Source organism: Bubalus kerabau, chromosome 15, assembly GCF_029407905.1.
Source record: "Bubalus kerabau isolate K-KA32 ecotype Philippines breed swamp buffalo chromosome 15, PCC_UOA_SB_1v2, whole genome shotgun sequence".
NCBI lineage: Eukaryota > Metazoa > Chordata > Mammalia > Artiodactyla > Bovidae > Bubalus > Bubalus kerabau.
The window spans coordinates 78,713,600-78,730,494 of NC_073638.1; the positions used below are offsets into that span (position 1 = coordinate 78,713,600).

The 16,895-nt window shown below is 40.4% G+C and overlaps 2 protein-coding genes across 8 annotated transcripts in view; both read left to right on the forward strand.

The window, feature by feature from the left end:
- Window positions 1–16,895, forward strand: part of LOC129627673 (olfactory receptor 4X2-like) — a 45,924-nt gene that overhangs the window by 4,066 nt on the left and 24,963 nt on the right. The gene's annotated exons all lie outside the window — the stretch shown is intronic.
- The window catches only part of LOC129627676 (olfactory receptor 4S1-like), a 44,377-nt gene that overhangs the window by 3,602 nt on the left and 23,880 nt on the right, over window positions 1–16,895 (forward strand). For 2 of the 6 annotated variants that reach the window (XM_055547140.1, XM_055547139.1), the window contains exons 2-3: window positions 6,006–6,229; window positions 10,110–11,019. In XM_055547140.1, the coding sequence (XP_055403115.1) occupies window positions 6,177–6,229; window positions 10,110–11,019 (963 nt within the window). In that variant the 5' untranslated portion in view covers window positions 6,006–6,176. Of the gene's footprint in view, window positions 1–6,005; window positions 6,230–8,404; window positions 8,463–10,094; window positions 11,020–16,895 lie in introns of all 6 variants that reach the window. The other 4 variants (XM_055547143.1, XM_055547145.1, XM_055547142.1 and 1 more) reach the window with 4 other exon arrangements.

The window sequence follows — 16,895 nt, forward strand, 5'->3', positions numbered from 1 at the left end:
TTGCTATGAAGTGATGGGACTGGATGCCATGATTTCAGTTTTTTGAATGTTGAATTTTAAGCCAACTTTTTCACTGTCCTCTTTCACCTTCCTCAGGAGGCTCTTTAGTTCCTCTTCACTTTCTGCCATAAGGTGGTGTCATCTGCATATCTGAGGTTATTGATATTTCTCCTGGCAATCTTGATTCCAGCTTGTGCTTTATCCAGCCCTGCATTTCACATGATATACTCTGCATATAAGTTAAATAAGCTAGGTGACAATATGCAGCCTTGATGTACTCCTTTTCCAACTTGGAACCAGTTCATCCATGTGTGGTTCTAACTGTTGCATACATACAAGTTTCTCAGGAGGCAGGTAATGGTCTGGTATTCCCATCTCTCACAGTTTTCCACAGTTCATTGTGATCCACACAGTCAAAGGCTTTAGAGCATAGTCAATGAAGCAGAAATAGATGTTTTTCTGAAATTCTGTTGGTTTTTTTCTATGAACCAACGGATGTTGGCAATTTGATGTTTGGTTCCTTTGCATTTTCTAAATCCAACTTAGACATCATGAAGTTCTAGGTTCATGTACTGTTGAAGCCTAGCTTGGGGAATTTTGAGCATTACTTTGCTAGTATGTGAAATGAGTGCAGTTGTGTTTTAGTGAGGGATCACACCATCATGGCTATCTGGGTCTTTAGTATCTTTTTTATATAGTTCTTCCATGTATTCTTGCTACTTCTTAAAATCTTCTGCTTCGGATAGGTCCCTACCATTTCTGTCCTTTATTGTGCTCATCTTTGCATGAAAATTTCCCTTGGTATCTCTAAACTTTTTTGAAGAGCTCTCTGGTCCTTCCAATTCTATTGCTCTTCTATATTTCATTGCATTGGCCACTTAGGAAGGCTTTCTTATCTCTCCTTGCTATTCTTTGGAACTCTGCATTCAGGTGGATATATTTTTTCTTTTCTCCTTTGCCTTTCGCGTCTCTTCTTTTTGCAGCTATTTGTAAGGCCTCCTCGGACAACCATTTTGCCTTCTTGCATTTCTTTTTCTTGGGATGGTTTTGATCACTGCCTCCTGTATAGTGTTACAAACCTTCTTCCATAGTTCTTCAGGTACTCTATCAGGTCTAATACCTTGAATCTATTTGTCACTTCCACTCTTTAATCATAAGAGATTTGATTTGGTCATACCTGAATGGTCTAGTGGTTTCCATACTTTCTTCAATTTAAGCCTGAATTTTGCAATAAAGAGTTCATGATCTGAGCCACAGTCAGCTCCTGGTCTTGTTTTTGCTGACTGTTTGGAGCTTCTCCATCATTGGCTGAAGAATATCTTTATCTTCAGCTAAAGAATCTGATTTCGGTATTGACGATCTGGTGATGTCCATGTCTCTTATGTTGTTGGTAGAGGTGTTTGCTATGACCAGTGCATTCTCTTGGCAAAATTCTGATAACACAGTTTTGTGTTATCAGAAAAAATTGATAACAAGGAACTGTGCCCTGTATGTAGTAGTGGCTTAATAAATACAGTTGAGTGAATGAGTTTGGGATGATTCAGTATGGAAAATTCAAAGTTGGGATAAAAAAGTGGTTTCCGTGGACAGAGGAGCCTGGTGGGCTGCAGTCCATTGGGTCTCAGAGAGTTGGACACAACAAAGCACAGCATAGTGGTGGTGGCCTCTGAGGTTTGTCTGAGCCACGAAGTTAATGCGACAAGGGAGCTGTGCCTGTCTCTGTGGCCCCCTTCTCTAATTGGATTGTGATGCCTTTGGGGTCTCATTAGCAAACCTCAAGGTGCTCTTGCCAACCATGAATGTGTGTTGCTGACACTTCAGAAGCAGAGGTGTCCAAGCTCTACAATGGCTTTGCCTGTGGAAATTCTGTGTAAGATTCCCTGAACACTTTGTGCTTAAAAGTTTCCTGAGACCCTTCACTTCTGCAGCCAGAGTCCTTTACTCTCACTGCTCAGCTAGGAGGGTGGAGCTCACTAAGGTCAGTTCTCACGTAGTCATGGTTTTCTGGGGGACTCGCTAGCTAGAATAAACCTGAACCAACCAGGGGCTCTTATAGAAAATAGATGTTTTCACTTGCTCTGTGCTTCCTCTGTTTTGTTCTCAATACAAAGATAGAAGTCCTGCTGCACAGTATCTTAGTGTTTCTCAGGTCCTTGCCTTTAAATGCATAAAGTCTCAAATTGATTTATTTTCATATTCCCACGGCATCACTAGAATCCTTCTGCTTCAGCCATTTTCTTTTTTTCCTATACAATAAACATTGGGTTTCCCTGGTGGCTCAGTGGTAAAGAACCTGCTTGCTAATGCAAATGTGGGTTTGATTCCTGGGTCAAGAAGATCCCCTGCAGAAAGTAATAGCAACCCACTCCAGTATTCTTGCCTGGGAAATCCCATGGGCAGAAGGAATCTGGTGGGCTACAGTCCATGGAGTTTCAAGAGTTGGACACACCTTAGTGACTAAACAACAGCAATATATCATAGAATTATTTATTTGAGAAAATGTCCTTTTTTAGATCGCCTTATTTTAAACAAACAGTATGGAGAGTCCTTAAAAAACTGGAACTAGAACTGCCTTATGATCCAGCAATCCCACTGCTGGGCATACACACCGAGGAAACCAGAAGGGAAAGAGACACGTGTACCCCAATGTTCATCGCAGCACTGTTTATAATAGCCAAGACATGGAAACAACCTAGATGTACATCAGCAGATGAATGGATAAGAAAGCTGTGGTACATATACACAATGGAGTATTACTCAGCCATTAAAAAGAATACATTTGAATCAGTTCTAATGAGGTGGATGAAACTGGAGCCTATTATACAGAGTGAAGTAAGCCAGAAAGAAAAACACCAATACAGTATACTAACGCATATATATGGAATTTAGAAAGATGGTAACCATAACCCTGTGTACGAGACAGCAAAAGAGACACTGATGTATAGAACAGTCTTATGGACTCTGTTGGAGAGGGAGAGGGTGGGAAGATTTGGGAGAATGGCATTGAAACCTGTATAATATCATGTATGAAATGAGTTGCCAGTCCAGGTTCGATGCACGATACTGGATGCTTGGGGCTGGTGCACTGGGACGACCCAGAGGGATGGTATGGGGAGGGAGGAGGGAGGAGGGTTCAGGATGGAGAACACATGTATACCTGTGGTGGATTCATTTTGATATTTGGCAAAACTAATACAATTTTGTAAAGTTTAAAAATAAAATAAAAAAAATAAAGTCCAGTTTATAGGGGAAAAAAGGCAAAAGTGAGGCAGTGGGTGCTTTCAAATGATGATTCAGGCCTCACCATATTTTAAGTTTTTATGATTGACTATTTCAAGTTCCTAGTCTTACTTGTGTAAATCTATATATGAGAACAGAAGTTAAGCCAACTTTGTCTTTTTGTACATGAAAGCTCAGTTGTTGATAACCTCAAAGACCTGCTGCCAGTTACATTAACTCCCGTCCCAATCTGATCCCTAAGGTGTATTCCTGAGAATCATGAATTCTTTCTTGCACGTTTATGGTTGGAAAATAACTTCTCATATCTAAAAGGAAATTAGTTCTAGAGTATGTGACTTAGAATATATACTACAGAATTTTCTTTTTTAGCAATTTTGTGATGTTTTTCACATACCATATAATTCACTCATTTAAAGTGTACAATGCAACGGATTTTAGTATATTTACATACATGTGCAATCATCAACAGAGTCAGTTTTAAAACGTTTTCATCATCTCCAAGAGAAATGTATACTTTTCAGCTATCATTACTTCATCTACCTCTTCCATCTCTCCTCCATCCCTAAGCAATCATTAATTTACTCTATGTCTCTATAGATTTCTCTATTCTGGATTTTCATTTGAATAAATCATAGAAAATATGAAAAAAAAGAAAAATAGAAATTCACTCTACTGTAAAGATTTAGAGATTTAAAAAGAAACATTCCAGAATTTGTAACATATTTGTGGAATTCATCTGAGTAATTTAAAGAAATGAAGAAATTGAATTTTTCAAGCTTCCTCCCAATGCACTGTCACCGTATTGATGTAATTGTTCTCCTTTTGTCTTGATTTTTTTTTCCTGAAGACGTGGCATTTTTGTCATGGATGCCCCCAAAGCATCTTTTCCAGGGTCCGATGTAGCCTGTGCTCACCTCTCATTGCTGAGCTCTTGTCTGCTGCCTCCAGCCGTCATCTCCCTCCTTTTTGGATGATCAAATGCTCCTACTTTCCTAGTCAGGAGAGTTGTACAGCAACTGAGAGCGTAACTTTGAAGCTGTGTGTCTTGGGTTGCATTTCTGGCTCTAACTCTTACTGGTCTGAGAACTTGGCCAAGTCACTCATTTGCTCTAATCCTCATTTCCCTCATCTGAAAAAGAGAAACAAGCATCCTAGCTTCCTCCAAGTATTGTTGAGTGGATTTACTGAGATGATGCATTTTAAGTGCTCCCCGTAGGGCTTGGCATACAGCATTGCTTAATAAATGCAAGCAAATGTCTTCATGCTTGGGTGACCATTCCCTCTACTTGTGGAGATGTTCAGACTCAGAGAGTGTTTTCACAAGTATTTTATTATTTAGAGGCTTGCCATATGAATGCCCGGTCCTTGGCTGGGGGTTACTGAAGGCAGAATGGAAGGATCAGAGTGCCCAGAGAAGGCTGAGTTCCCAGCCTTTCCCATGGGCTGTCCTGGTGTGTGGTCCCTGACACCAGTCAACTTCCCGGAAATTCGAGCAGATTCCAGAATGTATTTTACTGAGGCACAGTCTTAGCACCCTTTCCCCAAAGCCCAGCTGGCAAGGTAGTCTTTCATGTCAGTGACTCCTCAGATACCTAAGTCTGAAAACCTCTTAAAAGACTTACTGACATTTTAATCTTTTAAGGTAAAAATGTTTCTAAATTGCATTACAAATTTCCTTTCTCTTTCAAGAGAGAGAATATATCTGAAAACTCCTGTGAACTCAATCAAATTCAATGTAAGGCATGGGAAATATGAAATGTATACCCCAAACCCCCACCAATTCCTAAGCAAGGGAGTGAAAGATGTGAGTAATCATATAAAGCTATTTACTTGCTTTCTAGTTATTTTAAAATTCACCACGATATTGATGTTTATCAGTGAAATTAACCTGAAGGCTGTGTATTTCTACTTTCCCAGTTAAAATCATAGTACTTTGTCTTACTATCATTTTGAATAGATGGGGAAATAGGGCACCAGGCAGAGAGAGAAAGAGAGTTGTTTGAGGTGACTGCAAACAACAAAGCTGGGACTAATATTGAGGCCTTTTGACTTCCAGGTCAATGCCCTTTTCAGGGTTTCAAGCTGCTGCTTTTGGGCAAAGTCAAGTCTATGTTAATCACCTGAAAATTTTCAGTAGGTTGAGAGTAGCAAGTACTGAAGGGGAGAGAGTAGGATGAAATGGTTGCAAAAGGGTGTGGGGACTGTTGTATTGACTGAAAAAAAAAAAAGGCTCAACCTAGAAGTTTAGAATTATGTTTTATTTGGTGGGCAAAACTGAGGATTTAAGCTAGGGACACAGCCTCTCAGATAACTCTGAGGGACTGGTCTGAAGAGGCAGGGATGGGAATCAAGATATATAGAAGTTTTTGTAACAAAGACCAGGCAGTTGGAACACCAAAGATCATTGTTAACTAAAGAAAACCAGATAGCTCCAGTTGATGAATTCAGCACTTTTCTAAGTGTGGGAGGATGCAGGAGTCTGGGCTCTCTGAAATCGACCCTTTGAGATGCACCTCAGCTCTCTGCTTTCCTCATCCCAGTCTCCTCAGGGCGTGCCCTTGAGAATGGCTGCAGCAGGTGGCTGCTGCATGTCAGCCGTCCTCTTTCTGACCTGAGTTCCCTCCGGGCTCATTGGAGGGGTGGCTGTAATGTGATGGCTTGATGGCTGCAGCATTCTTTGCTTGCGGATACAGCAGGCAACGGTTTTCATTCACAATTGCAATAGGGAGACCTCTCTGACAATAAGGTCTACAAATGTCTTTCAGATCAGCTTGTAACACCTGTCATGGTGTTTGCTATCGGTGACCTCGAGCAAGTCCCTTAAACACTAAAGTTTTTGAGCTTCCTTTTCCTCATCTCCGAAGTGAGAATATTAATAGTCATCTTAAAGGTTTGTGAAGGGTGTGAACTTGGATAATGCATGAAGGTCATGAGCCATGCCTGACCCACAGCAGCTCTGCCAGGGTGACGGCAGCACGAACCACAAGAGGTGAAAAGTCCTTTTTGCATTCCACAGAGTCTTATTCAGGTCCTCACAGGCTGCAAGGTCCAAAGGTGTGTTTACAGGTTAAGGGTGGTGTGAAGACTTTGGGGGAACCAGAGAGGAGGAAACAAGGACAGAAATGAGTCCTTGGAGGAGAGGCTGAAGGTGTATGAAGACGCTTAGGTTGGGGAAAAGTGGTCTGGGTTGGGAGTTAATGAGCATTGTTGTTTTATCAGTGTTTACTCCCAGGAACAGCAAATGATGTTGCTTCAAACTGCGTGAGATTCTAGCTGGACCCTAAACAATCGTCATGCCCTCTACCTCAGTCTTCCCTTCCAAGAAATTGATCCCAAGATATTTACAGAGGGAGGCCATACACTGGAGTACGAAATAGGGAGCAACTCAAAGCTCATAGCTCATAAATAAAAAAAAAAAAGTCAAATAAATTAGGGTATGTGTTTTAAGATGCACCGTTAAAAACAGTCTCTTGAAAACTGTCACCTTGGGGAAATGCTTAAAGAAAGTGTTAAGGGAAAATGCTGAATATAATACTATGTATACATCTCATTCAAATTCATAAAAATGTTTTCATAACTGAAGGAAACAACCAAAAGAAGCTCACTGTAATAATAATGACTTCTAACTTCTAATAGTATTTTCACTACATTCCAAAGTATCTCTAATGAATATGCTGAACTTGAGCAAATTAGCTAATATTCCTGAGCCTAATTTTCCTTATCTGTAAAATGGGGATAAGGACAGTAAATATATACTCTGGATTAAATAACAAAGACATGTATTATTTCATTATTTTATAAAAAAAATCATAAAAGTAAAGTTCATATGATGAGGATGATGTTCTCTGGGAGCGTCTGGGTCAGAACAGAGTCTCATGAGTGAAAGGGAAGTGAGACTAAATCTTGACTTGCATCACCCAAGCATGTTGTTCCCTCTTTGTCCTCAGAGGAATTGGCTTTAAGAACAGGTGGATGACCGTCTTGCTCATTAGATATCCCAAGTTTAATGATTCTTTGTACTAGAAATTTAATAAAAATGTTTGGAAATTAAATGGCAAATCACCTTGGCAATAAATCCTAGGAGATGGCCCTTGCAAACCAATCTCCCACCTGAGAATGACGTGAAACCATTGAGACCTAATAATACTTGGTATTTACTGAGCACCTACTAAGGGCAAATAACTGGGCTAAATGCTCTTTTCTTTAAAAAATTATTTATTTATTTTTGGTTGCACTGGGTCTTTGCTGCTGTGTACAGATTTTCTCTACTTGTAGCAAGCAGCAGCTATTTTTCATTATGGTGTGTGGGTTTCAAAAGTTGTGGTACACTGGCTTAGTTGCTCTGCAGCTTGTAGAGTCTTCCTGGACCAAGGATTGAACCCATGTCCCCTGCATTAGCAGGAGGATTCCTATCCACTGTGCCACCAGGGAAGTCCTTAATCCTCTTCGCTTCTCTTATAATGGCAGCCTAGGTGATATGTATTATTATCTGATATAGGAGGAAACAGAGTTTCTAAGGGGTCAAGCAACGTGTCCAATGTCATCCAGAGAGGGACTGGAAGAACTGGAAATCAGTTTCACAGAATTTGTCTCTAGTGGCTGGCTTCTTGCTGACTGTGGTACTGCCTCCCAAGCAGTTTCATTTGATGGCCTGAACACCAACTGTGCAATTCCAAGCATTTGATCGCACATCAGAATGCCTTTTTTTTCAGCATGACAAAATGCCAGATAGAAACAATGGGTGTATTTTACATTTATTACAAGACTAAATAAAACAAAATATGGCAGACATTTTTTTCATGGAAATAATGGTTAGATTATTTATCTGCTATCAAAGTCTGTTTTGGGGTGTGCACAATGATTGTATCATTATTTTTTTATAGCGTTCTCCTTCAGTGGCTGGCAGGAACTGGCTGTCTATTTCCAGTGCTATCTCTCCACTCTGCCTTGTGGGTGAACTTAACCATCTGATCAAAGCATTTGCACAATTTCAGCAGGGAGTAGTTGAGCAGGGAGTAGAAGAATCTTGCTGTAAGATCCTGGATTTTAGGAAACTTCTGGATAAGGGAGATGCTAAATAAGTCTGGGTAATATCCCAGGGCATGAAAATTTTTCCCTTGTTCTTGCCTCTGGCATTGTCATTGTTTATTGTTTTAATTTTCAGCTTAAAGCAGATTCAACCGCTTAAAGACAAGCAGTGTGTCTGGGGCCTGGATTTGGAGGTAGGAAGGAGTGGAAGAGGCTCTGAGTGTGAATTCTTTGTGTCAGCCTCTGTGGGTCAATGTCCCAAGTGTTTCGAGTCTTCCTCTCTGTCTTCTGTGAACCTTTTCCAGGATCCTAAGTCGCCTGGGAATGTAGGGACTGGAGTTGATCACATATAATGTGATCATCTTTCTAAAAACATACTTATTATATTTATTTATTTGACTGTGCCCTTTCTTAGTTGTGGCAGTCAGGATCTTAAGTTGTGCCACGTGCGATCCAGTTCCCTGACCAGGGATTGAACCTGGGCCCCTGGCATTGGGAGTGTGGAGACTTAGCCACTGGACCACTAGGAAAGTCCCCAAATGTGATCATCTTTACTGTTCTGCTGGGCTTCACTGGTGGCTCAGACGGTAAAGAATCTGCCTGCAATGTGTGACACCCAGGTGCAATCCCTAAAAATCCCCTGGAGAAGGGAATGGCTACCCACCCCAGTATTCTTGCCTGGAGAATCCCATTGACAGAGGAGCCTGGTGTGGCTATAGTCCATGGGGTCGCAAACAGTCGGACATGACTGAGCAACTATCACTTTACCATTCTGCTATTCATAAATGTTATTTGCCGTTTTTTTTTTTCAACAGCCACGATAACAAGACACTTGTGATAAAAGCACTCCTCAAAACAGTCTTGTATGATTTCCCTTCCTTTTTTCCTATACTCTACCAACCTGCCCTTGACTATGAAATAATTACCATCCAGCACTCTCTGGTTGTTACTGAGGTACTTATGGTGGTTTTTCATACTTACTGATTGATGTACACAAAGCCCAGCTTTGTAATGTTAGCATCTCTCACCTTCCCCCTTAAAGTTTTTAAATTATATGCTATACACAGCCCTGTGGTTAAGGACATTTGATATGGTTCTAGGCACTTAAGGATCAGTGACAATGTTTGTTGGCACTTAGAGGGCTCAACAATTTTTGTTGAATTTAATGCAATTTTTTATATCTTAATCATTTATAAATTTAGTATCTGAGATATTTGTTCATGCATTCACTTATTATTTCATTTATTTGTTTTACATGCTTTCCTATTTTGCCAGGTCTGTCTCTGGTCTGTGTTCTGATACATGTATGTTCTAGGGTAGATCTGTGCATGAAATCTTACAGGTTCTAGATAACAAAATGTTTTCCACATACTGTATTTTAGCTATGGCATAGAAAGGAGTTATGAATGTTAGTTTTAACACCCTTTGAAACAGGGTGTTAAAATCATTATCAGACTTGAATACAGTGTACTGACTCCTGGGTTTGGGAAACTACCTGTAATTTTTTTTTAAATTTACTTTTAAAATTGGACTGTAATTGCTTTGCAAAGTTCTGCTGTACAACAACCATGATTCAGCTATGAGAATGCATATATCCCCTCTCTCTTGAGCGTCTCTCCCATCCCCCCATCCCTCCCCTTCTAGGTCATCACAGAACACTAAACTGAGCTCCCTGTGCTCTACGGCAGCCTCTCACTAGCTATCTATTTACACACGGCAGCCTATGTATATACGTCAATAATGCTCTCTCAGTTCATCCCGCCCTCCCTTCCTCCCACTGTGTCCATAAGCCCCTTCTCTATGGGAAGCTTTCTTATATCCTGCAGTTTGTGTCCTTGCAGACGTAACCAGATTGTCAGTGCTCAGGATAGACAATCCATGGGCACCAAGAACAACGTGACTGAGTTCGTCTTGCTCGGCCTTTTCTGGAGCTGGGAGATGCAGCGTGCCTGCTTCCTGGTCTTCTCTCTCTTCCACATGCTCACGGTCCTGGGGAACCTTCTGGTCATCGTCACCATCAACGCCAGCAAGACCCTGCATGCTCCCATGTACTTCTTCCTCTGCCACTTGTCCTTTGCCGACATGTGCTATCCATCTGCTACCACACCCAAGATGATTGCTGACACTTTGGTGGAGCGCAAGACCATCTCCTTCGAGGGCTGCATGACCCAGCTCTTTTCTGCCCACTTTTTTGGTGGCACCGAGATCTTCCTCCTCACGGCCATGGCCTATGACCGCTATGTGGCCATCTGTCGGCCCCTGCACTACGCGACCATCATGGGCCGCCGGAAGTGCGGCCTGCTGGCGGGGGCCTCCTGGGTGGCTGGCTTCCTGCATTCCATCCTGCAGACGCTCCTCACAGTCCAGCTGCCCTTCTGTGGGCCCAACGAGATCGACGGCTTCTTCTGTGACGTCCATCCCCTGCTGAAGCTGGCCTGTGCGGACACCTACGTGGTGGGGCTCATCGTGGTGGCCAACAGCGGCATGATTTCTTTAGTGTCCTTCATCATCCTTATCATCTCCTATGTGGTCATCCTACTGAGCCTGAGAAGCCGGTCTTCTGAGAGCCGGCGCAAGGCTCTGTCCACGTGCGGCTCACATATCATCACTGTGCTTCTGGTCCTGGTGCCCCCCATGTTCATGTACATTCGACCCTCCACCACCCTGGCCGCTGACAAACTCGTCATCCTCTTTAACATCGTCATGCCACCTTTGCTGAACCCTCTGATCTACACGCTGAGGAACAGTGAGGTGAAAAATGCCATGAGGAAGATCTTCAGGGTCAAGGGGAGCTCAGGGGGAGAAGTGAAGCTACAAGGCTTTTCATGAGCCTGGACTTGGGAGACTTCCCGTCTTTGTAGCATCTAAGACAGTTTTTTTTTTTTTTTCTAAATTTTATTTTGTTTTTAAACTTTACAATATTGTATTGGTTTTGCCAAATATCGAAATGAATCCGCCACAGGTATACATGTGTTCCCCGTCCTGAACCCTCCTCCCTCCTCCCTCCCCATACCATCCTTCTGGGTCGTCCCAGTGCACCAGCCCCAAGCATCCAGTATCATGCATTGAACTTGGACTGGCGACTCGTTTCATACATGATATTTTACATGTTTCAATGCCATTCTCCCAAATCTTTCCACCCTCTCCCTCTCCCACAGAGTCCATAAGACTATTCTATACATCAGTGTCTCTTTTGCAGTCTCGTACACAGGGTTATGGTTACCATCTTTCTAAATTCCATATATATGCGTTAGTAGACTGTATTGGTGTTTTTCTTTCTGGCTTACTTCACTCTGTATAATTGGCTCCAGTTTCATCCACCTCATTAGAACTGATTCAAATGTATTCTTTTTAATGGCTGAGTAATATTCCATTGTGTATATGTACCACTGCTTTCTTATCCATTCATCTGCTGATGGACATCTAGGTTGCTTCCATGTCCTGGCTATTATAAACAGTGCTGCGATGAACATTGGGGTACACGTGTCTCTTTCCCTTCTGGTTTCCTCAGTGTGTATGCCCAGCAGTGGGATTGCTGGATCATAAGGCAGGTCTATTTCCAGTTTTTTAAGGAATCTCCACACTGTTCTCCATAGTGGCTGTACTAGTTTGCATTCCCACCAACAGTGTAAGAGGGTTCCCTTTTCTCCACACCCTCTCCAGTATTTATTGCTTGTAGACTTTTGGATCACAGCCATTCTGACTGGCGTGAAATGGTACCTCATAGTGGTTTTGATTTGCATTTCTCTGATAATGAGTAATGTTGAGCATCTTTTCATGTGTTTGCTAGCCTTCTGTATGTCTTCTTTGGAGAAATGTCTATTTAGTTCTTTGGCCCATTTTTTGATCGGGTCATTTATTTTTCTGGAATTGAGCTGTAGGAATTGCTTGTGTATTTTTGAGATTAGTTGTTTGTCAGTTGCTTCATTTACTATTATTTTCTCCCATTCTGAAGGCTGCCTTTTCACCTTGCTAATAGTTTCCTTTGTTGTGCAGAAGCTTTTAAGGTTAATTAGGTCCCATTTGTTTATTTTTGCTTTTATTTCCAATATTCTGGGAGGTGGGTCATAGAGGATCCTGCTGTGATGTATGTCGGAGAGTGTTTTGCCTATGTTTTCCTTTAGGAGTTTTATAGTTTCTGGTCTTACGTTTAGATCTTTAATCCATTTTGAGTTTATTTTTGTGTATGGTGTTAGAAAGTGTTCTAGTTTCATTCTTTTACAAGTGGTTAACCAGTTTTCCCAGCACCACTTGTTAAAGAGATTGTCTTTAATCCATTGTATATTCTTGCCTCCTTTGTCAAAGATAAGGTGTCCATATGTGCGTGGATTTATCTCTGGGCTTTCTATTTTGTTCTATTGATCTATATTTCTGTCTTTGTGCCAGTACCATACTGTCTTGATAACTGTGGCTTTGTAGTAGAGCCTGAAGTCAGGTAGGTTGATTCCTCCAGTTCCATTCTTCTTTCTCAAGATAGCTTTGGCTATTCGAGGTTTTTTGTATTTCCATACAAATTGTGAAATTATTTGTTCTAGGTCTGTGAATAATACCATTGGTAGCTTGATAGGGATTGCATTAAATCTATAAATTGCTTTGGGTAGTATACTCATTTTCACTATATTGATTCTTCCAATCTATGAACATGGTATATTTCTCCATCTGTTAGTGTCCTCTTTGATTTCTTTCACCAGTGTTTTATAGTTTTCTATATATAGGTCTTTAGTTTCTTTAGGTAGATATATTCCTAAGTATTTTATTCTTTCCGTTGCAATGGTGAATGGAATTGTTTCCTTAATTTCTCTTTCTGTTTTCTCATTATTAGTGTATAGGAATGCAAGGGATTTCTGTGTGTTGATTTTATATCCTGCAACTTTACTATAGTCATTGATTAGTTCTAGGAATTTTCTGGTGGAGTCTTTAGGGTTTTCTATGTAGAGGATCGTGTCATCTGCAAACAGTGAGAGTTTTACTTCTTCTTTTCCAATTTGCATTCCTTTTATTTCTTTTTCTGCTCTGATTGCTGTGGCCAAAACTTCCAAAACTATGTTGAATAGTAATGGTGAAAGTGGGCACCCTAGTCTTGTTCCTGACTTTAGAGGAAATGCTTTCAATTTTTCACCATTGAGGATAATGTTTGTTGTGGGTTTGTCATATATAGCTTTTATTATGTTGAGGTATGTTCCTTCTATTCCTGCTTTCTGGAGAGTTTTTATCATAAATGGATGTTGAATGTTGTCAAAGGCTTTCTCTGCATCTATTGAGATAATCATATGGTTTTTATTTTTCAATTTGTTAATGTGGTGTATTACATTGATTGATTTGCAGATATTGAAGAAACCTTGCATCCCTGGGATAAAGCCCACTTGGTCATGGTGTATGATCTTTTTAATGTGTTGTTGGATTCTGATTGCTAGAATTTTGTTAAGGATTTTTGCATCTATGTTCATCAGTGATATTGGCCTGTAGTTTTCTTTTTTTGTGGGATCTTTGTCAGGTTTTGGGATTAGGGTGATGGTGGCCTCATAGAATGAGTTTGGAAGTTTACCATCCTCTGCAATTTTCTGGAAGAGTTTGAGCAGGATAGGTGTTAGTTCTTCTCTAAATTTTTGGTAGAATTCAGCTATGAAGCCGTCTGGACCAGGGCTTTTGTTTGCTGGAAGATTTTTGATTCCAGTTTCAATTTCCGTGCTTGTGATGGGTCTGTTAAGATTTTCTATTTCTTCCTGGTCGAGTTTTGGAAAGTTGTACTTTTCTAAGAATTTGTCCATTTCTTCCATGTTGTCCATTTTATTGGCATATAATTGTCGATAGTAGTCTCTTATGATCCTTTGTATTTCTGTGTTGTCTATTGTGATCTCTCCATTTTCATTTCTGATTTTATTGATTTGATTTTTCTCCCTTTGTTTCTTGATGAGTCTGGCTAATGGTTTGTCAATTTTATTTATCCTTTCAAAGAACCAGCTTTTGGCTTTGTTGATTTTTGCTATGGTCTCTTTTGTTTCTTTTGCATTTATTTCTGCCCTAATTTTTAAGATTTTCCTTCTACTAACCTTGGGGTTCTTCATTTCTTCCCTTTCTAGTTGCTTTAGGTGTAGAGTTAGGTTATTTATTTGACTTTTTTCTAGTTTCTTGAGGTATGCCTGTATTGCTATGAACTTTCCCCTTAGGACTGCTTTTACCGTGTCCCACAGGTTTTGGGTTGTTGTGTTTTCATTTTCATTCGTTTCTATGCAAATTTTGATTTCTTTTCTGATTTCTTCTGTGATTTGTTGGTTATTCAGCAGCTTGTTGTTCAGCCTCCATATGTTGGAATTTTTAATAGTTTTTCTCCTGTAATTGAGATGTAATCTTACTGCATTGTGGTCAGAAAAGATGCTTGGAATGATTTCTATTTTTTTGAATTTACCAAGGCTAGCTTTATGGCCCAGGATGTGATCTATCCTGGAGAAGGTTCCATGTGCACTTGAGAAAAAGGTGAAATTCATTGTTTTGGGATGAAATGTCCTATAGATATCAATTAGGTCTAACTGGTCTATTGTATCGTTTAAAGTTTGTGTTTCCTTGTTAATTTTCTGTTTAGTTGATCTATCCATAGGTGTGAGTGGGGTATTAAAGTCTCCCACTATTATTGTGTTATTGTTCATTTCTCCTTTCATACTTGTTAGCATTTGTCTTACATACTGCGGCGCTCCCATGTTGGGTGCATATATATTTATAATTGTTATAGCTTCTTCTTGAATTGATCCTTTGATCATTATGTAGTGACCTTCTTTGTCTCTTTTCACAGCCTTTGTTTTAAAGTCTATTTTATCTGATATGAGTATTGCTACTCCTGCTTTCTTTTGGTCCCTATTTGCATGGAAAATCTTTTTCCAGCCCTTCACTTTCAGTCTGTAAGTGTTCCCTGTTTTGAGGTGGGTCTCTTGTAGACAACATATGTAGGGGTCTTGTTTTTGTATCCATTCAGCCAGTCTTTGTCTTTTGGTTGTGGCATTCAACCCATTTACGTTTAAGGTAATTACTGATAAGTATGATCCCGTTGCCATTTACTTTATTGTTTTGGGTTTGAATTTATACACCGTTTTTGTGTTTCCTGTCTAGAGAATATCCTTTAGTATTTGTTGGAGAGCTGGTTTGGTGGTGCTAAATTCTCTCAGCTTTTGCTTGTCTGAAAAGCTTTTGATTTCTCCTTCATACTTGAATGAGATCCTTCCTGGGTACAATAATCTGGGCTGTAGGTTATTTTCTTTCATCATTTTAAGTATGTCTTGCCATTCCCTCCTGGCTTGAAGAGTTTCTATTGAAAGATCAGCTGTTATCCTTATGGGAATTCCCTTGTGTGTTATTTTTCCCTTGCTGCTTTTAATATTTGTTCTTTGTGTTTGACCTTTGTTAATTTGATTAATATGTGTCTTGGGGTGTTTCACCTTGGGTTTATCCTGTTTGGGACTCTCTGGGTTTCTTGGACTTGGGTGATTAGTTCCTTCCCCATTTTAGGGAAGTTTTCAAATATTATCTCCTCAAGTATTTTCTCATGGTCTTTCTTTTTGTCGTCTTCTTCTGGGACCCCTATGATTCGAATGTTGTAGTGTTTAATATTGTCCTGGAGGTCTCTGAGATTGTCCTCATTTCTTTTAATTCGTTTTTCTTTTGTCCTCTCTGATTAATTTATTTCTACCATTCTATCTCCTAATTCACTAATCCTATCTTCTGCCTCTGTTATTCTACTATTTGTTGTCTCCAGAGTGTTTTTAATTTCATTTATTGCATTATTCATTATATATTGACTCTTTTTTATTTCTTCTAGGTCCTTGTTAAACCGTTCTTGCATCTTCTCAATCCTTATCTCCAGGCTATTTATCTGTGATTCCATTTTAATTTCAAGATTTTGGATCAACTTCACTATCATTATTTGGAATTCTTTATCAGGTAGATTCCCTATCTCTTCCTCTTTTGTTTGGTTTGGTGGGCATTTATCCTGTTCCTTTATCTGCTGGGTATTCCTCTGTCTCTTCATCTTGTTTCAATTGCTGAGTTTGGGGTGTCCTTTCTGTATTCTGGCAGTTTGTGGAGTCCTCTTTATTGTGGCATTTCCTCGCTCTGTGTGGGTTTGTACAGGTGGCTTGTCAAGGTTTCCTGGTTAGGGAAGCTTGTGTCGGTGTTCAGGTGGGTGGAGCTGTATTTCTTCTCTCTGGAGTGCAATGAAATGTCCAGTAATGAGTTATGAGATGTCTATGGTTTTGGGGTGACTTTGGGCAGCCTGTATATTGTCGCTTAGGGCTGTGTTCCTTTGTTGCTGGAGAATTTGCTTGGTATGTCTTGCCCTGGAACTTGTTGGCCCTTGTGTGGTGCTTGGTTTCAGTGTCGGTATGGAGGCGTTTGATGAGCTCCTGTCAATTAATGTTCCTTGGAGTCAGGAGTTCCCTGGAGTCAGGGTTTAGACTTAAGCCTCCTGCTTCCAGTTATCGGTCTTATTTTTACAGTAGTTTCAAAACTTCTCCTTCTGTACAGCACCATTGATAAAACATCCACGTTAAAGATGAGAAGTTTCTCTACTGTGAGGGTCACTCAGAGAGGTTCACAGCGTTACATGGAGAAGAGAAGAGGGTGGAGGGAGTTAGAGGTGA